We start from the raw sequence: 27,795 nt of genomic DNA on the forward strand, positions 1-27,795 counted from the left end.
CAGCTAACTGCTCTTCATCTACTGACCGAATCCTTAAACATTATGGGATGTGTTGTTGTTGAAGCATTTAAACTTTGACATTTAAAATCATTTGTTTGGTTTAAAAGTGAAAAATGTGAGAAGCACAAGCAAAGCAGTCCTGATTCTGTCACAAAGTCGCAGCTTTCTGAGTAAATTTGTAAATTGTGCAAGCTTATTTCCGCAGTATTAGATTGTAAGATCACAAGAAGCCCAAAAATACACCTGCCAGTAGATTCTGCCCTTAAAGTAATCAGAAAACTGGTCCAGAATGGCTAAAGATTCAAATATGTCAACAGAAATATGTTTCCCTTATCTGCTTATAACGCAATGTTGATACCAACTATAGACCATTTCAGTGTGGTCATGTCATTGGCCCATGAACATTTCCTGCTTGTTTCCAAACTATTTCATAACTGTAACAAGAAGCAATTCAATCTTATCTTCGTGTTAAAACAGCTATCATAACATTATTTATCAATATGTGGCTCTTTTTGGATTCGCGGAAGCTATAGAAATTAAATATGTAAAACAGGAAATACTTTGGGACCAATGTTTTTGTTTGCTTCCATCAAAATGGTCTATATTGGGTGAGATGTTGCATGCTAATAAGTCAGCATTTAACACAGTAGTTAAGTTTTATACGATCATGAATGCTAAAATTATTTAATAACCAGCACATTATTTCAAAACTCTATGATTTTTTGAGCTACAGAGTACAGTCCATAAACATTAGACCTAACTCACTTTTATTTTATTATATCTTCTTTTTGTGTTGCAGTCATGCTGATTTGTAATGATGGCAAAATAAATGACGGCAGACCATTCACTTTTGGGTGAACTATCGTTTTAAGACAAGCCCAGTGATTTAAGACTATGCTGCATCAATCCAGATTTTTTATTATTATTATTATTTTAGATACACTGTTATATTTTAATTCTGTCTTAATTCCATTAAATATTTTTTTCTTTTTTCATAGTTTTTGTACACTATAACAATATTCAACAACCTGGTGGTTACATTCTAGTATACATAGGACAGTAAATGTCTAAATAGGAGATTAAATTGACATTTATAAGTACAATCTGCAGATTTGCCAAACAATTTAATGAATGATACCTACAAGCTCAAAAAAACAAACAAACAAGCAAACAAACAAAAAGCACGCTCCGTTTTGTTCTACATATTAAATGTTGGGACTGCCCCAGACTTCTAGTGTTGTAAAATAAGTCTGCATTATTCCAAATTCGAGAACACTGTTCATGTCACTATCCATCCAAGTTGACATTTTTCAAAAGTTTCACATCCACATAGAAACATCAGAAATAACTAAAGGCATTGGTGCCAATAACCTTGTGGTTAATGCATCAACACATAGTATTAGGGCTGTACAATATATCATTTTAGCGTGGATATTGCAATGTGTGAGTCTAAACTAGTCACATCGCAGGCATTTGCAATGTAGTTGACCTGACATTACAGTTACAAAATAGTGGAGTCATTTCCTCCTTTAACTTTTGAGTAAAAGTTTATTATTTGCATGTGTTTTTAAGGCCTTAATGTAAGCAAATTTGAGACATTAAGGCACAATAAATTAAAGTTTCTAGATTAATGGTTAATTTAACACAGTGCTCAGCATAATTGAGTACACCCCATTTTTAAAATGAATATTTTCATTAGCTTTTCAGTGAATATAGGCAACGTATTTTGGTGCATTTTAACAAAACAGATTTATTAAAAAGATATATTTATTAAAATTCTATTTTAGTCACCAACCACATTTACAAATAGAAAGATAATACAACTAAATTCAAGCAAAATATTGCAAAATAAATTACAACCTACAAAATTTCAACAAAATTTTATTTATTTATTTATTATTTTTTTATTTAATTTTATTTTTTGCTTCTCTTGATTTTTCCTCCTTTTAAATTTGTATTTAATATTTTTCGATGATATAAATGGCTGAACTAGTTTTTGGATCGTTATCGTAAGTTATTTTATTAGATAAGCTCCAGATTTGGCTTCAGTACTGACTAATCTAATGTATATGCACAAATATAATTTTGTTAAGCTTCCTATTAAACATACGAATTTAAAAGAGATATTTGTGAGGGGTGCACTTATATATCCTGAGCACTGTAATTACTTACTTAGTTAAAATGATACAGTGTTAATATTTTTAATATACAGTAATTACTGAATTTCTGCTTCTGAATACTGTTTGACCCCCCAAAAAACAATAAATGAAATAAATAAATAGTAAATTAACTATGCTTGTCATTTTTAAATGACATGTAATGCAGATACGCTTCAAAAATCATCCCAGTTTATGTAACATTATCAATTTTTTACAAGCTATTCAAGTCATCTGGTGAAATTGCATTTATATCACAGTTATATTAATATTATATTCATATGTATATGTCAGTTTTTTTCAATATCGTGCAGCCCTACATAGTACTATGGTGTTCATGGCGACCCAAGTTCGATTCCCGGCTTAAGGTCCTTTGCAGATCTTTTCTCACTCTCTGCTTCCATGCTTTCCTGTTTACAATCTCTCCTGTTTTATCTTATTAAAGGTGAAAGACCTCTTGAAAAATGAAAGCCCTTAAATCTTACTCCACATGCTGAAATGTTAATGTAATCTCAATGAGGAGAAATCAAGCTCAATTTTTATTTTGATTCTCCAAAACGTCAAGAAAAAAAATGTGTTTTCCAAAATGGTAGACTCAATCTAAGGCATACCTGTTGCCCTTTTGCTCACCTTTTACAGTGACTCTGCCCTGCAGGAGACCTTTTGCTGGCCGACTCCATGACTGAGAATGATAAGTGTGTGCGTATGTGTTCATGTATGTATTCGTGCCTGTGTGCTGCTTATGACATGAGCGTGTAAATTCCTGCAGTCTTGTCCAGTCTGGGCTGTATGTAAGTCTTTCTCCCTCTCTCTCTTGGAGCCATCTCTTGGACTGCAGCCCAGTTTTATCACAGGGCTTCCTTTCAGAACAGCCTTACTGCAACAGGAAGGACTCCTCCTTTTTCACAGGCTGGGATGGAGCACATGAGAGGGAGGGATGAAGGGGGAAAGTAGAAAAAAGAGGAGGAGAGGAGGGGGAGATCAGGTAATGAGCTCTCAGACAGCTGTTGACAGCAACTGCTACTGCTCATCACCTTTAATGAAAGCACACATACACAAACACACACCTCAGCTCCATAACTTAACACTTCTTTTGTGCCGCATCTGTGGTGCAGAGACATTGGCTATAAAAGCTGATGTCCTTATTTTTAGGAGACTTAAAGTTCAATTTTTAAAGGCAAAGTTCACTCAAAAAGTAAAACTCTGTCATCACTTCCATTATTTATCCTTGAATTGAGTTTTTTGGAATTGGATTATTGGAAGTCAGATAACGCGACCTGGATTATGTGTTTAAGTTATGTGTTGCCCATGGAAGAATTGAGATATGGGCTGGCAAACAAACAAAACATATTTTTCAAAATTCATTCATTCTTTTTCTCTCGGCTTAAGCCTGGTTTATACTTCTTCGTCAAGTGATCGGCGTGACCCACAACGCATGCAACGCGCGTAGCTGTGCATTCATGCTTCTGCACGCTGTTTCTGTTGCTTTGCAATAACGCTTCCGAAACGCTAGTTGGCAGTTAGGTGTTAATGTGTCTCAGTGCCGAGTTTCTTCGCCTGTGTTTTGTTCTTTCTGAACGCTTCCTTTTAAAGTACAAGTGGTTCAAACTCGCTCATTTTGAGGCAGGACCAGCGGACATGCAACAACTTTAACCATGAGGTAAACACAAAACAAAACTCTCCATCTGGAGCTGCTTCACAGGACTCCACTCTCAAAAACAACTGCTCCATTGGGTTCACGCGGCTCTCGGTCCTGCCCACACTCATCATCGCTAACAAGCTGACCAATCACAGAGCTTGCACTACGCGTCGTTGGGACGTGTAGTTACATTTTTTGAGAGGTGCAATGGCGAGGGCATTGCGTTCAAGTGTAGGCCACGCCGTAGCATATGTGTGCGCTTGACGCAAAGTATAAATCAGCCTTTAGTCTTTATTAATCAGGGGTCCCTACAGCGGAATGAACTGCCAACTTATCCAGCGTATGTTTTACACAGCGGATGCTTTTACATTCACACACAAACACTATGGCCAATTTAGCTTATTTAATTCACCTATAGCATGGGGAGAACCTGCAAACTCCACACAGAAATGCCAATTGACCCAGCCAGAGCTCGAACCAGTGACCTTCTTGCTATGAGGCGACAGTGCTAAACGCTGAGCCAACATGCTGCCTTATTTTTCCAAATTTGGAATACAATTAGTTATGCTGACTCTAACTCTTTATAGGCATGACTAGTCTGCCATACATTTCTTTTTTTCTTTTGCTTTCTTGATGATATTGTATTAAGTTGTGTCTGGCAATTTGTGTATGGTTAAATGGCCTTTGTACTGTTTTTATGCTATATAAATATATATATATATATATATATATATATATATATATATATATATATATATATATATATATATATATATATATATATATATATATATATATATTTAGCAAAAAATAAATAAATAAATAAAAATAAGCAATAACCTACAAAGGCCATTTAACAATAGAAGAAAAATTGAAGAATGTTGAAAACTTGTAATCATTGACTTCCATAGTGATTGTTTTTTCTACTATGTACGACAGTGGTTACAGGTTTCCAACATTCTTCAATGCACCATCTGTTTTTAAATATAAGAATCGTAGTAAATGTCTTATATTGGATGAGGTCTATATGTCAGCAATTTTATTTTGTTTTATTAAAAGTTCTATTTTAAGTATTTAAACGTTATTCTTTTTATTTATTTGTTTGTTCATTTATTTATTTATGAAGTCTACATGTCAGCAGTTTTATTTTGTTTTATTTTGTCTCATTTTAAATATTTTAACTTAATTAACATGGAAAAAATGGCCTTTCCTTGTATTTATGTATTTGTTTATTTTTATTTTTGAGGTCTGTTTGTCAGCAGTTTTATTTTGTTTTATTTGTTTTTTGTTTTATTTTAAATATTTTAATCTAATTGAAATAGAAAATGGCCTTTCATTGTATTAATTAATTAATCAATTTATTTATTTATTTATTTGTTTGTTTATTTATTTTTATGAGGTCTATATATCAGCAGTTTTATTTTGGTTTATTTGTTTTTTTGTTTTATTTTAAATATTTTAACTTAATTGATATAAAAATGGCCTTTTTGTATTTATTAATTTATTTGTTTATTTATTAATTACATTTTCCTAAAAAAAAATTTTTATTATTTGTAAAGTAAATGGCAGAATAGTACCTGGAAATTGTTCAGTGTTTTGTTTTATTAATTTTATTTACATTTTATTTATTTATTCATTATATTTATATTTTTATTCAAATATATTAATTACTTACATTTAATCACATTTTAATATTTAGTTTCAATTATAAGCTTATTAACATCAGCCAAATACATTAAAATAATTAAAAATACTCATTTTACTCTTTCTTTCTTTCTTTCTTCATTCAGCAAATTAAAGAGCAAACAGGAGCAAATAGCAAACTAGATTTAGAAAATTGTTTACATCTTTTTTTTTTTCCAAACTACTGTTTGCCTCAGTGCATCAGTATTTTACTCCCTCTGCAATATGTGAATTTACAAATGTCAAAAAAACAGCTTGCAGTAAGATTACGTCTGCAATCAGTGAGAATACATCCAGCGGAAAGACACAGTGATGCAGTAAAGAGGAAGGAAATGAGCTTGTGTAGTACGAGGTGGTATATACGATGACAACAGCATGTGAGGGAGGATCTGGGTGATGGCAGGAAGCCGCGGGCAATGAGACACAGAGCTGGAGAAAGAGCCACGCTTGGATCCCCTCATCAGGAAGCTGGCAACCAGAGGAGGTCTGTGTGTCCTTGCCCATCAGGAGAGAAACAGGCCTCTGCCAGTCAGTCTATCAATCACACCGCTCCAAAAAACCTGGCCAATCTGTGGACCGTCTGCCACACAACAAAGCAGTCTGTCCACCCAGTACAGCGCTAATATGAGGAGATGTCAGTTCATGGAGATTTCAGGAGAGGGAAGCAGGATATATTTTAGAAAAAGCAAGGCGCTTCAGTTTTAGGTGAACCGTCCCTTTAAGACAAGCCCAGCTGTGAAGACGTTTGTTTAAACTACTTATTTAAATTAAGCTGAAACAACACAATTCTTGAGTTTATTGGGGTTCCACTTAATTGGTTTATGTTCGATATACTTAAATTTGTAAAAATTATTTTAAGTTAACTTAATTCTTTCGTATTGTCCTAATGCAAATTGTTTGTGGAACCCAACATTTTTTTTTACAGTGTATGGTTTAATACCATTTTATAGGAGTGTTTTTTTATTTCAAAGCTTGAATTTTCCAGAAATTTCAGATCCACAGTGACACATCAGAGAATCAGAAAATGATCAAATCATTTTATTGGGCATGCTAAAATATAGCTCAATGAGGTGCTACTATAATATTATATGCATAATAATGAAGGCATAATAATGTTCCCACACCTTTGTTAGAAAATATTTCACCACTTATTGCAAAATATATAAATATAGATGTCACTTGTAGTATTCATGTAGTTGTTTTTAATTAATTGGTATATATAGTAAAGCTCGATGAGATGATAAGCTAACAACAAGGATACTACTGTAAAGTTCTCACACTTTTTTTCTGACCCAATCATTTTATTAGACAACATCTCAACCCTAACTGGTGCAAAATATATAAATATAAATGTTGCTTGTAGTATTTATGTAGTTGGTTTTAATTAATAGATATATATAGTATACTGTAAAGTTCTCACACTTTTCTTCTTCGACAAACATTTTATAAGAAAATATCTCACCACTTACTGGTGCAAAATATATAAATGTAGATATTACTTGAAGTAGTTTTGTAGTTTCTATATATATCAAACCATCTACCTGGGTATGCTTAAACATAGTTAATTTCAACGAGATGATATCTAAAGACAAGAAATAATAACGTTCTCACACTTATCGTCTTGCACAATCTTTTTCTTAGAAATCTCATCACTAACTGGTGCAAAATATATAAATGCAGATGTTACTTGAAGTATTTATATATGTATATATATATATATATATATATGTGTGTGTGTGTGTGTGTGTGTGTGTGTGTGTGTGTGCGTGCGTGCGTGCGTGCGTGCGTGCGTGCGTGCGTGCGTGCGTGCGTGCGTGCGTGCGTGCGTGCGTGCGTGCGTGCGTGCGTGTGTGCGTGCACGTGCGTGTGTGTGTGTGTGTGTATATATATATATATATACACACACTACCTCCCATGAGCTTGAACGACTGCATCCATAAATCTCTACAATGACTCAAATAACTTATTAATAAAGTCATCTGGAATGGCAAAGAAAGCGTTCATCAAGATTCTTTGAATTCATCTTCTATTCCTCCTTCTTCATTTTACCCCAGACATGCTCAATAATGTTTATGTCTGGTTACTGGGCTGGCCAATCCTCGAGTACCTTGACCTTCTTTGCTTTCAGGAGCTTTGATGTGGAGGCTGAAGTATGAGAATGAGCCCTATTCTGCTGAAGAGATTGCCCTCTCCTGTGGTTTGTAATGTAATGGGCAGCACAAATGTCTTGATACCTCAGGCTGTTGATGTTGCCATCCACTCTGCAGATCTTTTGGACGCCACCATACTGAATGTAACCCCAAACCATGATTTTTCCTTTCCCAAACTTGACTGATTTCTGTGAGAATCTTGGGTCCATGTGGATTCCAATAGGTCTTCTGCAGTATTTTTGATGATTGGGATGCAGTCACAGTCAAGTTATTATTTGTTGCTCTGGGATCAAAAAGTTATCTGGACAACTGGGATAGACTACAAGACTTTTGTCAGGTAGTTTATATCTATCATAAAATGCTCAAGCTATCTAACCGGGCAAGCTGAAACAGATTTAAACTCAGTGAGATGATATCAAGAGACCAGAAATAATAAAGTTCTCACATTTTCCTTCTGGCACAATCATGGAGGTTATTCAGGTCAACCATTATTTTATTTGTTCTAAAGCACATTTGCCCACATATTGCAGGTCAGCAATTCCAAAATACATTTGCACGAATTTACTATGAAGATTGCATAAAGGAACATGTTAAGCAACACTATTGGCCGCACGCACACACAACAAAGCCGTCTGTCCGCCCAACTCCTGTAATACGAGGCGAAGCGAAATCATGGAGCTTTCAGCGGAGGGAAGCAGGATTATGTTCTGAGAAATGCAAAGCGAGCGACACGCAAATACACGCCCAACACACTGAAATACTTAAGAGGAATCGAGACGCAGAGAACTATATTTGCAAATCAAATGGGAGTCTTTAGAGACACTCGTTGGACGAGCGCCCATGCAGAACTGAACACACACACACGCTCACATGCCAAGACTAGATTTGGGAACAGAGCTGCACTGAAGATTCAATCACACCCACAGTCACGTACACAAAATCTGCTCTTCTATTGTGAAAGAATAGTTGTTCCGCAGCCAATGCGTCATATGCTGCTCAGCTAAAAGTAGTGTTGCAACACTTAAAAGCACATGAAGCTGACACTTGTTGTTTTTGTGCTTTCAGACTTATGACTTTTTTATTCTTTCATTCGGAACCAAAATAAAGAAACTCAAGGTCACAGCTCACTTCCTGTTACCCATGTGGCCTGATTTGTTTGTGCTAGTTGTTTATTGTGTTACCAAAGTCGGTTTTTCAGGAAATGGATTTGAACCTAGACTGCTTTTTTAGGAACAATGAAATGTTTATTGTGTGTTTGCATGAGCATGCAATTGTGGAATCTTATCAGTGGAATTGGAAAAACTGTGTACATAGACTAATATAACGGAATACAAAATACGAAAACATACTAAAATAAAATTAGATATATATTTATATAAAATTATATATACTGTTAAAGTCAGAATTATTAGCCTCCCTTTCATTTTTTTTTTCTTTTTTAAATATTTCCCAAATGATGTTTAACAGAGCAAGGAAATTTTAACAGTATGTCTGATAATATTTTTTCTTCTGGAGAAAGTCTTATTTGTTTTATTTTGGCTAGAATAAAAGCAGTTTTAAATTTTTTAAACCCCATTATAAGGTCAAATTGATTAGCCCCTTTAAGCTATTTTGTTTTTCGATTAACTACAGAACAAGCCATTGGTATACAATGACTTGCCTATAATTACCCTCACCTGCCTAGTTAACCTAATTAACCTAGTTAAGCCTTTAAATGTCCCTTTAAGCTGTATAGAAGTGGCTTGAAAAATATCTAGTCAAATATTATTTGCTGTCATCATGGCAAAGATAAAATTAATCAATTATTAGAGATGAGTTATTAAAACTATTATGATTAGAAATGTGTTAAAAAAATCCTCTTTATTAAAAAAACTAAATATTTACTACAGTGCTATAATGCTATATATCAGATGCTTACAGTGCTCAGCATACTGTATATGAGTGCACCCCTCACATATTTCTCTTTTAAATTCATATTTTTAATAGGAAGCTACTCTATTATATTTGTGCATATACATTAGATTAGTCAGTACTGAAGCCAAATCTGGAGCTTATCTAACAAAATAACTTCTGATAACGATCCAAATTTATATGTTTAGAGAAAAAAATAAATACAAATTTAAAAAAGTTCGAAAAACAAAGAGAAGCAAAATGATTGAAAAGTTTAGTTGATTTATTTATTTATTTTTTGGCTTGAATTTACTTGTATTATCTTTCAATTTCTAAATATGTTTTATAAATAGATCTGTTTAATAAATCTGTTTTGTTTAAATGCACCAAAATTCATTGCGTATATTCTCTGAGAAATAAATAAAAATATTCATTATCAAAATGGGATGGACTCAATTATGCTGAGCACTGTATATACTTTATCATTTACTGCAATAAACAGAAATTGTACTTTTTAAATTAGTTATAACAATTTTTAATAAAAGAAAATAAAGTAATATAAAATAATGTGTATGTATGTATGTACACTGTAAAAAAAAAAAAACGTTGACTCAACTTAAAATTTTAAGGCAAAAAACTTCAGGACATTTTTGAGTTTACCCAACCTAAATCAAGACAAGTGAAGTAATTGGGTTGAACTCAAAATCAGTCAACTCAAAAATGTCCTGAAGTTTGTTGTCTTAATTTTAAGTTGAGTCAACTTTTTTACAGTGCATGTATGTATGTAGTTTGTTTAAACAAATTGTTGTTTGATAAAACAAAATTTTGGGCAACACGTTGGTTCAGTGGTTAGCACTTTCGCCTTACAGCAAGAATAGGTGACATATTTCAATATATGTGAGTACAGCCCTCACAAATCTCTCATTTAGATGAATATTTTAAAAATCTACAGCTAATCTAACGGTACAAAATTAGTAGCTACACCCAAATATATATGTTAGGCAAAATATTAAATCAACATTTTTTTTAAAAGAGTAAAATTCAAGAGAAACCATAAAATGTTGTTGATAATTTTGTATTCTTTCCCCCCCCAATATCTCACATGAATTTAAATCTATTATCTTTTATTTCTAAAGATGTTCGGTGGCTAATATATATATTGTATATATATATTTAATAAAGGCAACAAGGTGGCTCAGTGGTTAGCACTGTCACCTCACAAAAAGAAGGTTGCTGGTACAAGTCTCGGCTGGGCCAGTTGGCATTTCTGTGTGGAGTTTGCATGTTCTCCCCACAGTGCTCTTGTTTTCCCCAAAGACATTCAGTATAAGTTAATTTATTAAATTAAATTGGCCGTAGTTTATAAGTGTACTTGTGAGAGTGTATAGGTGTTTCCCAATACAGGGTTGCAGCTGGTAGGGCATCCGCTGTGTAAGACATATGCTGGACAAGTTGGCGGTTCATTCCGCTGTGGCGACCCCTAATGAATAAAGGGGCTAAGCCAAAGGAAAATTAATGAATGAATAAAAAAATGTATAAATAATTGTGCTAGACAAAGATTAATCGCATGCAAAACAAAAGTGTGTTTTGACACAAATGTGTATATTATATGTGTGTGTTTATTATATATATTTATTATGTATATGCGATAGAAAGAAAGCCGTGCGTAGAAACAAAACCTTAAAAAAAAAAAAAAATTTGTTAGATAGATATTTCAATTTATATACCTCTATAACAGGGGTGTCAAACTCAATTCCTGGAGGGCCGAAGCCCTGCACAGTTTAGTTCCAACCCTGCTCCAACACACTTACCTGTAGGTTTCAAACAAGCCTGAAGGACTCAATTAGTTTGATCAGGTGTGTTTAATTAGGGTTGGAACTAAACTGTGCAGAGCTGCGGCCCTTTTGGAACTGAGTTTGACACCCGTGCTCTATAATGCATGTCTGAATATACAAATAAATATTTTCTCAATGTATCATGCATGTTTGCATTTATATATGCATAATAAATATACACAGTGCACAGACACATATTATGTAACAACTAATTGTTATTTTACATGCAGTTAATCTCGATTAATTATTGCCCAGCACTAATAAATCATTTTTAAAAAATTTCATTGTAGCCAGTAATTTTTTTTTCTCATTTTTATGTAGTTATTTACTTAATTTAGGTTTTTTTTTCCACCATAGTTAAAAAATACTATAATAGATTTTACACATCAACTTCATTTGAAAAATCAGAACAGAACATAATAACAAAATAAAAACTCTATATTTACTATTTCAAAACTTCCCCTGCATAAAATTGCCTGTCTGTATCCTATTTTAGCATTTGTACATTGACTTCAGCCTAGTGACTCATATGGTTTGCACTTCTGCTTATAGATACACACTCCTCCGAGCACAGGGCCACTTTGTCTAGTTTGACGCTGGGATTAGCATAGGCTTGTCCACCTGGAATACTTGTGTACAGAGGACACAGAGAGAGCAGTGCAGCACAGAAACACAACACCAGGCAGGAAATGAACAGCGTCTCCTGATAACTGCGCTCTGCTTCTACCTGTCCCTCCATCAGCATCCATCCACCCTCCACCTTCGCATTGTGATGCAAATGGAGTCCCAGGCTGGAGAGCTGATAAGGAGGCCTCTCATTTCAGAGCGCTTTGTTTCCCAAACAGAGGAGGGCTTAACGGAGGGGACGCAGAGAGGGCCTCCAGGCTGACACAAGAGCCCATCCCATTGTCTAGTGTTGACTGATATTTGGGAAGAGGTGTTAGAGGGAGGGAAAGCCACCGGGGTTTTTACGGCAGGAACCGTCTCGGGTTGTTGAGAGATCCTGATGGATTTTTGCCCCCCCCCCCCCTCCCTCACACACACACACACACACACACACATATACCCCCTCCATTCTTCTAACTCTCAGCTTCTCAGACGGTGTCAATCAGTAGCTGTTTCTTCACACCGCATGCAGTTTGCACTCCTTTTCAGGCACTTGTCATTACCAGCATATTGCCAGTATTGCTGTATAAACAAACGAGTTGGCGCTCGGCTCATGGGAGAGCATTGATCCTGCCGTGCAACATTTAATTCAAAGCATATACTTGGTATTCAAAACACATTTGCGTGTTGTGATAGCATACATGTTTGGGGTTTAGACAGGAATTATAACTTAAAGTGACCTGTTATGTTTCGATAGCCTTTTCTTATGTGTGTTATTCCCTTAGCTATCTGTAGGCTAATGGAGTTAATGGTTTTAAAGCAAACTGTCTGATATGAAATCTGATACAGTATGTGGCCATATATGGACATGTATATTGAATTGTAGCTAATATATTTGAAGATATATGCAAATATTTGTAATTCCAATGGTTTTGAAATTGTATGTTGCATATAGGGTGGCACAGTGGCTTTCGCTGGTTTGAGTCCCGGCTGTACTGTTTGTCAATTTTTGTCAAAATTGAGTTATTGACATATTCTTATTAAATGACAACTTGTTTTCATTATGGGATGTTGTTTTATAAGTTGCTTACATTAATACTTTATATTTAAAAAACAAATGTTACTCACATACTGTTTGCTATATGGAATGCAAAAACTTTGAAGCTCAATATCTCAAAATCATTCAGAACGCAGATAGAACCTTATAATTCTAAGGTAAGGAGTTGGCATTTCAGTGTGGAGTTTGCACGTTCTCCCCATGTTGGCGTGGGTTTCCCTTGGGTGCTTCGGTTTCCCCCACAACCCAAAGACATGTGGTATAGGTGAATTGAATAAACTGGCCGTAGTGTATGCGTGCATATGTGAGAGTGTATGGATGTTTACCAATACTGAGTTGCAGCTGGAAGGGCATCCGCTGCGTAAAACATATGGATAAGTTGGCGGTTCATTGCACTGAGGCGACCCCTGATTAATAAAGAGACTAAGAGTAGATGAAAGAAAATGAATGAATGTTGCATATATGTTATATATGTGAATCCAAACGTGATCTTCTATGTTGTGTATGTCATTTGCATAAATGGGCATATCAAATTTGTGTATGGGACTAAATTAGACCCATGATATTTTGCAATGCAAAAGTAAACTATTTTCTTGAGCAATACTTTAATAAATTAATATGTAGATGAGTAACAAAGATCACTTTTACACCTGCCGTTAAGATGCTCTTTTGTCATGAGGGAACAGCTAAATATAGGTGTAAATGAGCACTTGAATCTGTTTTGGACTTTGTATTAAGATGTGTTTTATCGATCAGTTCACAAGTGGACAAAAGGAGATGCATTACTACCCCACCTGGCCCTTAGATCTGCTCCTTGGCCACTTTTCTAGGGTCTGGGGTGGGTGTATGTTTACGTCTTTTCTGATCTTTTGATCTAATAATATATTTTCATACAGTACAGTACAAAAAACTACATGATTTTGGCATTTTGCAGTTAAATATAGTTGTTGAAGCACTTAAATCAATTAAGTTTACTTTATGAATTAACTTATAATAAAAAAGTGTTATTTATTCTCTTGCTTTATTTTGGATGACTTCATAATTACACATTTATACTTGTTTTAACATGTAGACATTATTTTCTACATTTAAACTTGTTACCAAATATCATAGGGCAACAACAGTAATTACGTTAAGTGCCTTTATGAATAATGCATTCATTTAATTCGAGGGATCAGGCATTTTTCAGTGCATGAAAACACAGATCATGTGACACCCTGTAGTCTGAAATTGCATCCCTGGATGTTGCTATTGAATTATATTTTAGAGTGTATTAATATAAAAGCATACAATGGAATGTGCAACATAGAGAGTAATACTACTGTATATGCTGAATGCTGTTTGTGTTTGAATCAGGACATGTAAGGGTCATTTGCTTAAGATGTTAATTGTTTATTACTGTTGTTGTTTAGCCTTAAAACCAAACTTACTGACCAAAGTTTAAATTCCATCTGGCCAACATGTGCTCAGAAACAAGCAGCTTTCAATTAGCCACCACAGAAAATTCACTGACTTGAATTTAACTTGAACACAAATTCCTATTGGAATGGCTTTATTTTGCTTGCAAAGTTTTGTAAAACAAAGTGAGTGAACCTACACTTTAAAAATACACTGGAGCATACTTTAAAATACAGTGTAAAAAATAACTAACTTGACACACTCGGGAAACAGATGTCATGCACATTGCGAGTTCAAAAGCATTTGGCCTTTTTTATACCTCATATACTCAGAAAGCTTGTGCATTTCTCGCTCTAAATTGAAGAATAAGTGATTTGTTTGTAACCATGGCCGTGAACAGAAGGCCCTACTGTATGTGAGCTCGACCTTAAATGGGACTGTTTGCCTCTCGTCGTTCACCCCCTCCACCCTCGTCCCCTTTTTCTGTTTTCTATCAAATTCCTCTTTTTATGCCCCCCTTTCTTCTTTTGAAGTCTCCAAACTCTTGTAAAAGGCCAAGCTGGTGGTTTTTGCTGAACCCTGTGGTGGGACAGAGAGGGAGGGGGTGTAGGTTAAGTTTAGGCTTTCCATTGAAGGTAGCTGAAGAAGGTGGGGCAATAAAGTTAAAGTTTTTTATTTTTATGATTGGGACTTTTTTTACTAGCTTAGGCTACAGCTGGTGGTGTGAATGGCTGCCCGAGGTGTTGGAGTCTTAATAAAGACCCCGCCAGCCGGGCTGGGGCCTCCAGTCCAGCCATGAGACCACCTTTATAGGCCTAGCTTACGAGCAGGGGCCTCTATTAAAACCTAGCAGGACTGCACTGAGGAATTTAGGGCCGGGAAACAAGAGAAAAATAGGGTTTGTGTGTCAAAGGACGGCAAGGGTGAAGGATGGGGGTTTGAATTTTGACTGACTGAGGGTAAAAGTCAGGGCAAGTTACCCTGACATATAAAGGCGCTTCTATAAAAGAGAGTTTTTATAGAGAGCTGTGTAACAGGGCAAATAGTTGAAGCGATGCAGATATGAAACACAGAATCTGCTTTTATGCAGTAGTAGCTCTGAAAACAATAGTATATTTATCAGCTTTGATTCTAATCAGCAACTGCGAAAAATTTGCATTTTAATTAGGGATGTCCAGATCTGATCACGTGATTGGAAATCTGGCTCGATCAGGTGGTTTCAGACTCGATCGAAATTGGACGTTACCTCCCAATCAGGACTCAAACATATAGATATTAGCACCCCTGAATTATTAGCTTTCCTGTTTATTTTTTCCCCCAATTTCTGTTTAACGGAGAGATGATTTTGTCTACACATTTCTAAACATAATAGTTTTAATAACTCGTTTCTAATAATGGATTTATTTTATCTTTGCCATGATGACAGTAAATAATATTTTACTAGATATTTTTCAAGACACTTCTATACAGCTTAAAGTGACATTTAAAGGCTTAACTAGGGTAATTAGGTTAACTAGGCAGGATAGGTAACTTAGCCAAGTTATTGTATAATGATGGTTTGGATGATGGACCATCGAAAAAAATAGCTTAAAGAGGCTAATAATATTGACCTTAAAATGGCTTTTAAAAATTTTAAAACTGCTATTATTCTAGCAGAAATAAAACAAATAAGACTTTCTCCAGAAGAAAAAAATATTATCAGACATACTGTGAAAATGTCCTTGCTCTGTTCAGCATCATCATTATTTAAAAATTAAAAATGAATAATAATTCTAATAATTCTGACATCAACTGTATATTCTCATTTTTTCTATAGTTATGCGGTGGCACAGAGTTGTACCACTTTTTGACTTCACACACAAACAGAAATGTGTGCGGCATGACATCACTTTGTTGCAGAGACGCTATTGGTTAAATGCCGGCAAACTAGAACACTGAAGCATCTTGAAGCGGGAAGTACGAGTATGTCAGTGGTCTGGAGGTATTATTAAGTTGATGACATTTCTATAGCAAACTGTCAAATATGTAAACTTGGGATTGCGTGCCGGGTAGTTTACGTTGAGGTGCTATTAATTTTTATATCAGATTATTTTTTATATTTACTGTTGCGCAAAAATAAAGAATCCAAAAGTGAAGAATTGATGTTATTTATTTCTTGATTGTTTAAGCTACCTCACAGAAGGGCTCTGTCTGTTAACAGAGTTGTTGAATGTTAAAATAAGTTGAATTAAATAAAAAAAAACTCTATTTTGGATCTGTTTCTTTACTCTTCTTTATTCTTTTTTATGTACAATAGAAGTATCGGATCGGGTTTCGGTATCGGTAGATACTTAAAATATTGGACTCGGACTGAAGAGCAAAAAAACCTGATCGGGACATCCCTAATTTTAATACAATTATAAATCAACTGTAAGCATCTATTCAGAAGATATCAAGTTCGTTTCTCAGCAAAAGTCAGTTTAATATTGATTTATTTCAGTTTTCATTTTTCATTTGTCAATTATAAAACAATTTTTGGTTAATTTGTAAAGAAAAAAAAATATTTAATTTTAAAGCTCAACTTAGTCAAATATTGATTTGATGCGATAGTGCTGATGTTTTCAATCTGTCAGGAGACAGTTGCGTTAGTTAGCACACATCAGTTTAAAAAACATTTCATCTGCTCAAATATTGACTTGATGTCTAAATTAGTAAGTCACGAGACCCTTGTCCTTCTTCAGTCAGACGTCCCGCATGCAAGACGCCAATTGCAAGGTGGAGTTTCACCCCCAGGCTCTCTGTGACAGAGATGAGCTATACCTGTCTTATCGGCTCCGCTTATCTGTCTGCTAGTGTTAAACTGTTTGTGTTTTCTTTTCTTCTCAGCGTCAATCACCACAGCCTAATCCCCTAAAATCCTGGCCCCCTAAGGACAGGGTGGGCTGAAGGGTGGAGCTAGAGCCAGATGAAATCTACAGATGCGTTAACTAAACTTGACTTGTACCTAGCTGGCAGATGCTGTGCCTACAATAACAGATTTAAAAAGCAGTGTTGGGTAGCGTCTTGTGTGTTTCTGCTTGAGGGCATCATGAAAAAGGTTTAGCGAGGAATCATGATGGGTTTCAAAGCACTCGTGGGTCTTTGAAATCGGATACGGTTTAAAGGGTTCACGGGAGAATCTTTTCTTCTCTCCATGTGGCATTTAATATCTCCCTCTCATTAAATCCTCCTGTGTTGTGTAAATAGTGTGAAGTGATGTGATTAGGTGAAGCGTCTGATGTTTTCTTTTCTCTCTCCTCAGCGGTGGAGACTCAGAGCACCAGTTCGGAGGAGATGGTGCCCAGTTCCCCTTCCCCGCCACCTCCACCGCGTGTTTACAAACCCTGCTTCGTCTGCCAGGACAAGTCTTCTGGGTACCACTATGGTGTCAGTTCTTGCGAGGGCTGCAAGGTAAACAGCCGGACTCCCGTCGCCTGTGGCCTGACGAGTCTCGTGTTTTTCATGAGTCTGTTCCACACTTTGTCTTGATGTTTGGCAAAAATGTGAAAAAACAAAGAGAGGCATGGAGGTTTAGCTGGCGCATGCTAAAAAGTATTTTCGCTCCTGTCAACAACAAGAAACTAAGACTGATTGAGGAACTTGTATGGCAAAGAGCAAAAATGTTTCTGAAAATGTACAAAAGGTGGTGACTTTTTGAAAAAGAATACAGTATCGGCCAAGTGTGATGTGACAATCCAGTATATTCTACAATAGGGCTGGGAGATTCGGCCTAAAATCTCAATTAATTGAACATTTTAATTCAATTACGATTAATGAACGAGTATTTTATTTATTTGCCCTAATATTTCACAAGTTTTGTACAGTAAATATGCTCACATATTACAAGTGAGAGTTTCTTGAATAAAGTGAGCATTGCTTGATTTTAAAATAATTGCAGGAAACACACACTATCTACTATACTATCTATGATTATTTATTGAACATCAACATTGAACAACTGATTTTTTAACACACATTGCCTTAAACTAACAGTCACTTTTTTCCTTATAAAAAAGTGAAAATAATTAACATGCACTTTTGGAAACTAAATAAATTATTTTCAATGTTTCTTATGTTGAATGTTGAAAAAAAACAGCATCTCTTCTAAATAAAATAACTCTTGCCTATCCTGTAAATAATATTTTAAACAGTGCATTTCTTGCATCTTCTGTAAACAATATTTTAATGTAAATAATAATTTTATTCTAATGAAAAATATCTCAAGGTATCTCTGGTGCAGCTTCCAATCACCGTCAATGTAGTGCAAAGTAACACAAAAGTACCAAACAGGGATGCATTTCCCAAACAACAACGTAACTCGCGGCTTAACTGTCATAATACGGTGCATCGTTTGGGAAAAGAACGATGTAGTGACGAGTGTTTCACAAAACCCCTAGTTTCTCTGTCGCAGATCCATCATTTGAACCACGTTAGTTATAACGTAAAACGCCCATAATGATGCTCTAAACGGGGTAGTAACAAGAACCTCTTAATTTCTTTGTGCAAATTATATTGTTTTAAACGCATACACAAAAAATCCAAACTTTAATAATAATATTAATAATATTAATGATGATGATGATGATTATTATTATCATTGTTATTATCATTACCTTTATTTGAAAAAGAAAAGCACATTGAGATTAAAAAATCTCTTTTACATGAGTGTCCTGGCCAAGATTAGACAGTATACATTTCACATACACTGTAAAACCCAACAGTCAACTTTATCAAATGAAATGTGTGTAGTTAACTCAAAATTGGCTGAAGTTAATTCAACAAATTTAAAAAGAGTTTTGAACTCAGTGTTGAAGATACTGAGTTCATTAAATAGTATAATTGCTTCAACTTAAATGAAGCAAGTTCACAGTACTCATAAGGATTAGTTTTTTAACACAAATTGTTTGTAGCAATCGGATTCCTCAAACGGTTTTAGTTGCCTTAACTTATTGGGTTTACAGTACTCGGTTGGTTTAAGTTCTCTTCATTTATTGGGTTTTACTGTGATCAAATTACTTTATTTACTCAAATGGATTAAGTTCACAGTACTCATTCTGATTAGTTTTTGAACTTAAATGGTTTGTAGCAATCGGTTTTCTCAAATTGTTTGAGTTGTTTGGGTTTTGGGGTTTTACATTGTGGGTTTAACAAACAAACAAACAAACAATAGGTAATATCATTCATTCATCAAAACACACATACAATGACAATTAAAAACTATTCAGAACATCTACAGGCCATGTTTCAAACTCAAATCATTTCAAATCTTTTTAAAAGCATGAAACCAACTCTTTAAACTGCATCTTTGTTTGGAGGTTATTTCATGCAAACGGTGCTGCATATTTAAAGGACTTTTTTCCATTTTAGTACACACCAATGGTACAGACAATAAAAGTCCGAAGACCGTTTTTATGTCTTAAACAATTTTAGATTGTAATATATACATTTTTCCCAACACTGATGGTCAAGTATATTTATAGACATGTTTCATTTTAAAGATTCTGGAATATTTTATCATTTTAATATGTGCAATTCATTTAATTTCAATTTATTTAAGAGACACAATAAATGTGAACCATATACAGTGCTCAGCATATTGAGTACACGTCATTTTGAAAATGAATATTCTTATCCATTTCTCAGTGAATAAGGGCAATGTATTTTGATGCATTCAAACAAAACAGATTTAATAAACAGATATATTTATTAAAATAATATTTTAGTCACCAAACATGTTAGAAATTGAAATATAATCCAATTAAATTCAAGCAAAATATTGCAAAAAAAAAAAAAAAAAAGACATCCTACAAAATTTCAACTAAACTTTTTGCTTTTCTTGATTTTTCCTCTTTTTTAAAATTTCTATTTAATATTTTTCTGTAACATAAATTTGGTTGCACTAGTTTTTGTACCGTTATAGTAATTTGTCCACTGTAGTACTGTGGACAAGCTTATTTATTTAAAACAATAAAATTATATGAAAATAAAACATTTTGGTGAAAATGCCAATGATAATTGCATGTCCATAAGAATATACATGTAAATAATATTCAATTTACAATTTACAAATTTATATACATAAAATAAAAATGGTTTTAATGCGTTAAATGCTAGTAATTTGTGTATTTTTAAAATATTTTTAATAACTTTTGTGGAAAATAGTCTAAATATTGGAGAAAACAATCATCTTAATAACATATGCATGAATGTAAGTATTAAGATTTATAAATAAATTAGTGTTTCTGTGCTTTAGTTTGCCAGACAGATTTGTTTGGTAAAAAACTTTAGTTGGCCTGAATTTTAGTGGTTCTCATCTGTAAGTATAGATTAAAGTAAAAGTATGATAGAAAAACAAACAAAAAAACAATTTAAATAGACATTTGCCTATGTATGGTGGAAAAATACTGCTTTTTAATTTAATAATGTGCTACACAATACTTTTGATGCTTGAAAACTCATGTACAACTCAGCCCTGCACACGTCTAGTTAATTCACAGTAATATATAATATTAATAAACAACAATAGTAATTTCACTAAGTTAGATCCCTTACAAATGGTCAAAAACCTATTTTGCTAAATGTTTTGTTGATTTGACAAGGCATGTTAAAAATGTGACCGTGTCACAAATCACTGACAAAAAAACCTGTTTAGCACATGTTTACATAGAAAAACTATTTGTATGTAAAGCAAACACACAGGTCCTGCACAAACAGGCCATGTCACATTCACTAACCCAATTGTAAAATGTTTGCAGCAAGCAATGATCCCACTTGAACAAAATATTAGATTAATTTAATTAACATGTTCACAGGTATGAGGGCCATTTTATGACTGTCCATTGATATACAAAGACCTAATGGCATCAATAGCCAAACACAGTTCTGGATCAGCAAGTTTGAACAATACATAGGCATATAAGAGATAATGGTTGACCTACTCTTCGTCTGACCAACTCTCTCTCTCTCTTGGATGTCTGTTGTAGGGTTTCTTCCGTCGCAGTATTCAGAAGAACATGGTGTACACCTGCCACCGTGACAAGAACTGCCAGATCAACAAGGTCACGCGCAACCGTTGCCAGTACTGCCGGCTGCAGAAGTGCTTCGAGGTTGGCATGTCCAAGGAAGGTGAGGGTTTAGACCTCTGCCAGGCACGCGGGCTCCCTGGCCTTCAGCCAAGACCCACATACACAAACACAAATATAGAGATGGGACAGGAGACAGACGGGGACACGCTGATATAGGTTAGAAGCTGTGAAACAGACATACAACCCAGCGACACAGACAAATTTAGAGTTGTGAGACTTGAGCACCAGCATAAACACGCTGTAGATGGTTGTTAACTGCTTGTTTGTGTGGAAGTCCGTTTCCGGCCATGCAATAATAAAATATGAAAGGTAATTGTGACTTTTCATTGCAGAATTCTGACCTTTTTCTTTGTAATTCAGAGAGATAAAATCAGAATTGTGAGAAATGAACTACATTTTGAAATGTTGCAATTCTTTCATAATTATCTTGCTATTTAGACATTTACCCCCTCAGAATTATTAGACAATCTCACAATTATGAATAATCAAAATTATTAGATGTCAAGTAAATTCACAAGACAAGTTAATTTGTGCTCAAACCTTTTGACCGTTCCTCTGCAAAGTCTTGCATGTTATTATTAACAGCAGGTGTTGAGGATGGCACATACAATAATAGGAGACAGCACACACACCCTTTAAACTAATATTTTGAGTGAATGTTCTTTGGGCGACATATAAGAACAATAAGATATTCCACAATCCGTTATAAATTTACTTTTATGCCTGAAACAATGAATGTTGTTGATTAATTGATGGATTATCTTCATACTTTTTTTTATTTTATTAGATTTATTTTCATTATAATTTATTATTATTTCTTTTCAGTTTTTGTTAGTGTACTAGATGTTAAGTGTAAGTGTTTATTGTGTTAAGGTTGATTTATACTTCTGCGTCAAGCACATGCGTATGGTCTGGCGCAGCCTATGCGCGGCCGCATAGCCCTCGCCGTGGCTGACGCTGATGCTCACCTCTCAAAAAATTAACCACACGTCGCAATGATGCATAGCGCAAGCTCTGTGATTGGTCGGCTTGGTACCGGTGACGAACGTGGGCGATGCTAAGAGCCACGAGCGCGATGGAGCGAGTGTTTACATGTGTCGAGTCCTGTGAATAAGCTCTAGATGGAAACTTTTGTTTTGTTTTTACCGTATGAATAAAGTTGTTGCACATCAGCCAGTTCCCACCTCTGAATGAGCGAGTTAGAACTACTTTTAGTGTTCCGAAAAGAATAAAATACCCGCAAAGAAACTCGACACACAGGAATATAACAATGCTAGTTAGTGTTTCGGAAGTGTTATTGCAGAGCAACACAAAGAAGTATAAAAGTACGACAACGCGCAAGGATTTTTTTCTCAAAATTGTGAGGTTAACAAATTTATAAGTTGAAATCATTTGATACAAAGTATAAATTCTAAGAGGAAAAAAAATCTGAATTGTGAGGTGTAAGCTAGCTCAAACTTGCAAGAATATCAGAATTTCAGTCTATATAAGCTGAGAATGACAAGACAAAACGTTTATGATGAATTTTTTTCACAACTGCAATTTTTTTTCCCTGCAAATGCAGCGTTACACTGTACTATATATAAAGTTAAGACTCAGAATTGCACGATTTAAATCAAAATTTAAAAGAAACAAAGTTGTGAGATTGAGATGAAATTGTGAGATAAGAACTCATGATGATTATTAGATGTCAAGTAAATTCAGAAGGCATTGTTCATTTGTGCTAAAAATTTTTAGACTTTCCCCTATGAAGTCAACAATTCGGTTGCGTAATAAATGTCATTGGGCGAAGCAGGGGTGCAGTAGGTAGTGCTGTCGCCTTACAGCAAGAAGGTCGCTGGTTCGAGCCTTGGCTCAGTTGGCGTTTCTGCGTGGACTGTGTTCGCGTGGGTTTCCTCCGGATGCTCCGGTTTCCCCCACAGTCCAAAGACATGCATTACAGGTATATTTGGGAAGGCTAAATTGTCCGTAGTGTATGAGTGTGTGTGTAAATCAGTGTGTGTGGATGTTTCCCAGAGATGGGTTGCGGCTGGAAGGGCATCCGCTGCGTAAAAACTTGCTGGATAAGTTGGCGGTTCATTCCTCTGTAGCGACCCCGGATTAATAAAGGGACTAAGCCAACAAGAAAATGAATGAATAAATGTAGTTGATTGATTATTAGTGTCATTGTTTCATTATAAATTATTATTATTATTATTATTATTATTTTTAAATTTTTTTTTTTTTCCATTTTTTTTTTTTTGTACTTGATGTTAAGTGTTGGTCTAAACTAAACTAAACTAAACTAAACTAAAATTCAAATAGATCGAATAAATCAACCTAGAATTTAGAACAAAAACGTAAGATTCATGCATAAAAACCTAATAGGGCAAAATTTGTGTTTTTTTTTAAGAATTTAAATGCATTTAAATTGTGCAAAAAAACTTTTACTCAACTTTTTTTCTCATATTTAAAAGTTTATGTCTTGCATTTCTTACCATTTTTTAAAAATTGTGAGGTTAACAAGTTTATAAGTTGCAATCGCTCAATACAAAGTAGCAATTCTGAGGGAAAAAATCTGAATTGTGAGGTGTAAGCTAGCTCAAACTTGCAAGAATATCAGAATTTCAATCTGTATAAGCTGAGAATGACAAGACAAAACTTTTATGATGACTTTTTCTCACAACTGCAGTTTCAACTTTTTTTGCAAGATTTAAACTCACAATTCTGCAATGAACTTAAAATTCTTTTGAAAAAAAAAGTTCAATATTGTAAGATGGAACAGTCACACATGCCTCTTTTTTTCCCTAAGGACAAGCTTCCACAAGTTTGAAACAATAAAATCCCAAAAGACAAACAACAGTTCAAACACGAAGCAATAAAGTTGGTTAGCATAGAGGTTAGAGCTCAAAACGAATGTCCACAAATGGGCTCCATGTCTGCAGTTTCACCCACATCAATCCATCAGCGTTAGGTGTGATTTTTTATTTTTTTTTGGTAGCCCTTCCCCTAGTCACTTTATGACTTGGCACTAACAGATTTGTGGTGTAACAAAGACAATAGTCCGAGGTTGAAAGAGCGAGTCTGGGGCATATGTTTGTTCATTTGCCAGGGTCACGGCGATGATGTCACAACGAGACTGGCACATTGGCCCTCTATGTGTCCTCCGGGACGCGTATGTGTGCGTTTATATGTATGGGATGTGTGTAGGGACCGGGATCGCATTGTGCTTTTGCTATTACTGGATATCCTGAGAGGAAGGAAAGAATGGGAGGGGGGCGAGAGAAAGACGGGAGGGGGTTTAGGGTTGGCAGGGCTGCTCTCCCTTGGGTCAAACTCACCAAAACACCCACGGTGTCCGATCTGAGGTCAGTTTCCAAGAATGAGTCATAACGTTTAGGATTTGGCACACAGTAACAACATACAGTGTCCTTATTCAGGTGAGGTGCAATAATGCAAACTGTCTGTGGTAAACTAAGTTTGTTTTATCCAGTGACAAGTTGAATCTCAGAATGTCGTATTTCAGCTCATGACAATACTGAAAATTGTACAGTGAACAATATATATATATATATATATATATATATATATATATATATATATATATTTTTTTTTTTTAAGTTATTTCACCCAAAAATGACGACTAATAATTACTCACTTTTATGTTGTTCCAAACCCCTGAAGTCTTCGTGTATCTTCAGAACACAAATTAAGACATTTTAGGAGAGCTCCCTCGTCCTCCATAGAGAGCACTGGTCCAGACTCATTCAAAGTCTAAAAAGGTATCAAAAAAAACATCCTCAAAACCGACCATTAGTCAAGCTACGAGAATACTTTTGTGCACATATAAAAAAAAACTTCACAGTGCCCATGAACACATGACCTATACTAGGGCTGTGCGATTTGGGGAAAATATCTAGTTGTGATTTGTTTGACAGATATTTCGATTAGGTTTGTCATTTAATTTTGTAGTCCAGCTTCAGCTCGTTAATCTGTATCAAAACCTCTTACTGCTAAAAGGTTAGTGTAGTGTATAAAATGTAGAGTTAGTTAAAATACAGAAGTGAAAAGATATTACTTAAAGTGTTTATTTACATTTGTTTTTAAATATTCAGAAATTAAACGCTCATTTGTCTCTAGAGCAAACAGTAAACAGAAATAAAATGACCTTACCTTTCTGTAAACAAGTTGAACTCAAACTAGGCAGATAGTGTAGCTTATTAGATGCACAAAAATAATGATAATAAAAATACAGAATACTCAGCAAACTAATATGGCTGATAAGAACCTTTCTGTAGCTTATATTGTCTAAAACAAAATAATTATCCCAGATGCTTCACAACATATCAGGCAGTTAAACGTACAACTTTACCATTAAAATAGGTGTGAGATGGAAGTGTATATCTCCAATCCTGCATTTAAATAAGTTTATTTAATCCCTCTTTGGTCACTGCATTAAAAGGAACCGTGTCTTCAGCGCGAGGTAGTGCGTTATGCCATTAGTTATCTCCTGGGCAAGGTTGCACCAGCTGTTCTTTTTTAAACTGGAAGGTAAGGTCCACACTAGGGGCTTTGTAACTACTAGCTGGTTTGTAACTAAATTTGTTAACATGTTCTTAAAACAAACCGTAGTAAGTAGGTCGTAAGCTCTCCATATATATATATATAACTGCTCTATGATGATGAAAACAAATCATTTTTTATAGTTCTTTGCATTACAGTCAGTCACTACAAAAGACGCACATACCTGCATCGCGAGCAGTGAATGCACATGAAATACACATGAAGTTATTAAAACACTTAACTTTTGTGACTTTGAAATGAAAATATTCCCATATTTCCATTGTCTAGTTTTTCCTTTGATATTAATTTGTCTATTAATGCTTCTGAAGTGGCAGATGCCATCATCCCACTCATCCACGCTTTTCTGTTTGTGTGTTTTTTTTTTTTTTGTGGCAATTGTTTATAGTTCAACTACGTATTTTTGATTGGGCAGAACGAAAGTGTGTTCACTGAATTGGCTAGTGAGACTGTCGCGCACAAATGGCAGTCACGCGTTTGCTTTGGTCAGGGGAAATAAACAATACAAATATATTTCATATCACAGCCTCTTGCGATTAGCTAATCTCAACGTTTCAAATCGAGATTGCGAAGAATTCTCTAAGCCTTATAATATTTTAATTGAACCCCTGAAGATAAATGGTCTGTTTTGAGGTAGTTTTTTTGGTACCTTTCTGGACAAGACTTGACCTAAAACATCTTGATTTGTGCTCTGAAGACTAACAAAGGTCTTGGTGGTTTGGATCGACATGAGGGTGAGTAATTAATAACATCAATTTCATTTTTGGGTGAACATACACTCAAAGGCATTTTCATGATGATTAAACCATTGTGTCACATGTTTTATGTCATGTTTATTGAACTTTACTACAATTTAAATACATGTTCAAATGTTAGTCTTATAAAAATGTTAGTCTTGTAAAAATGTTAGTCTTATAAAAAAATACTAATGAGCAATGACAGACATCATATAAAATATTTCATTTCATTTCATTTTATTTCATCGGGCGAAATGTGACATGGCCGGTTCATTCTGCTGTGGCGACCCCTGATAAAGAAGGGAATAAGCCGAAAGAAAGTGAGTGTGTGAAATGTGACATGGACATGTTTTCATGACGTTCGTTTCAGCGTTTCAACATGATGTTTTGTTGTTTCAAATTTAATTGTATTGAAACATTTTTTTCCATTTCATTGATTAACCGACCATGGCAATGTTTTCATGTGATTCACCTGAAATACATTTTTCTTTCATGTTTTTTTTTGGCCACACAAAACTAAAACACAGTTCCACATAATTTGCACATTAAAGTCCGTGTGAAATCAAAATTTATATTGTTTTTTTTGTGCATATTGTCATTCTTTAGGTCAGGGGTCACCAACCCTGTTCCTGAAGAGCTACCTACCTGCAGAATTCAGCTCCAACTCTGAACAAACACACCTGAACCAATTATGTCCCCAATAATTGTACCCTTTTGCTGGGCCTGGTGTACGACAGAAAGTTTTGACGTTATTCTCGCTCAAGGAAATGTTACAGTAAAGCTGTACAGGTCTTTCACATATCATATGACAAGCACTTCTCACAAAGCATGCTTCATACACACATATACTTCTGTATAAATGTTTATTATAACCTTTCTATGAACAGGATTTGATTATTACTGCAGAACAATGAGCGAGCAAAATAGCCTACTGTAACATCTGCAATTTTATAATATAAATAAATAAATGCAACATATATG

The 27,795-nt window shown here is 34.8% G+C and overlaps 1 protein-coding gene and 1 long non-coding RNA gene across 24 annotated transcripts in view; both read left to right on the forward strand.

The window, feature by feature from the left end:
• The window catches only part of rarga (retinoic acid receptor gamma a), a 174,832-nt gene that overhangs the window by 139,643 nt on the left and 7,394 nt on the right, over window positions 1–27,795 (forward strand). For 13 of the 23 annotated variants that reach the window (XR_015522595.1, XR_015522594.1, XM_087305075.1 and 10 more), the window contains 2 exon segments: window positions 17,695–17,843; window positions 21,416–21,557. Coding sequence is in view for 21 of the 23 variants with exons in the window: in XM_087305075.1 (XP_087161201.1) it covers window positions 17,695–17,843; window positions 21,416–21,557 (291 nt within the window). In the remaining 2 variants the exon portion in view is untranslated. 23 annotated transcript variants of the gene reach the window in all.
• Window positions 2,524–13,020, forward strand: LOC147831340 (uncharacterized). The gene is made up of 2 exons (XR_015523877.1): window positions 2,524–3,754; window positions 10,971–13,020. It is a non-coding gene; the product is annotated as an uncharacterized LOC147831340 (long non-coding RNA).

This window comes from Danio rerio, chromosome 23 (genome assembly GCF_052040795.2).
Source record: "Danio rerio strain M-AB ecotype USA chromosome 23, GRCz13ab, whole genome shotgun sequence".
NCBI lineage: Eukaryota > Metazoa > Chordata > Actinopteri > Cypriniformes > Danionidae > Danio > Danio rerio.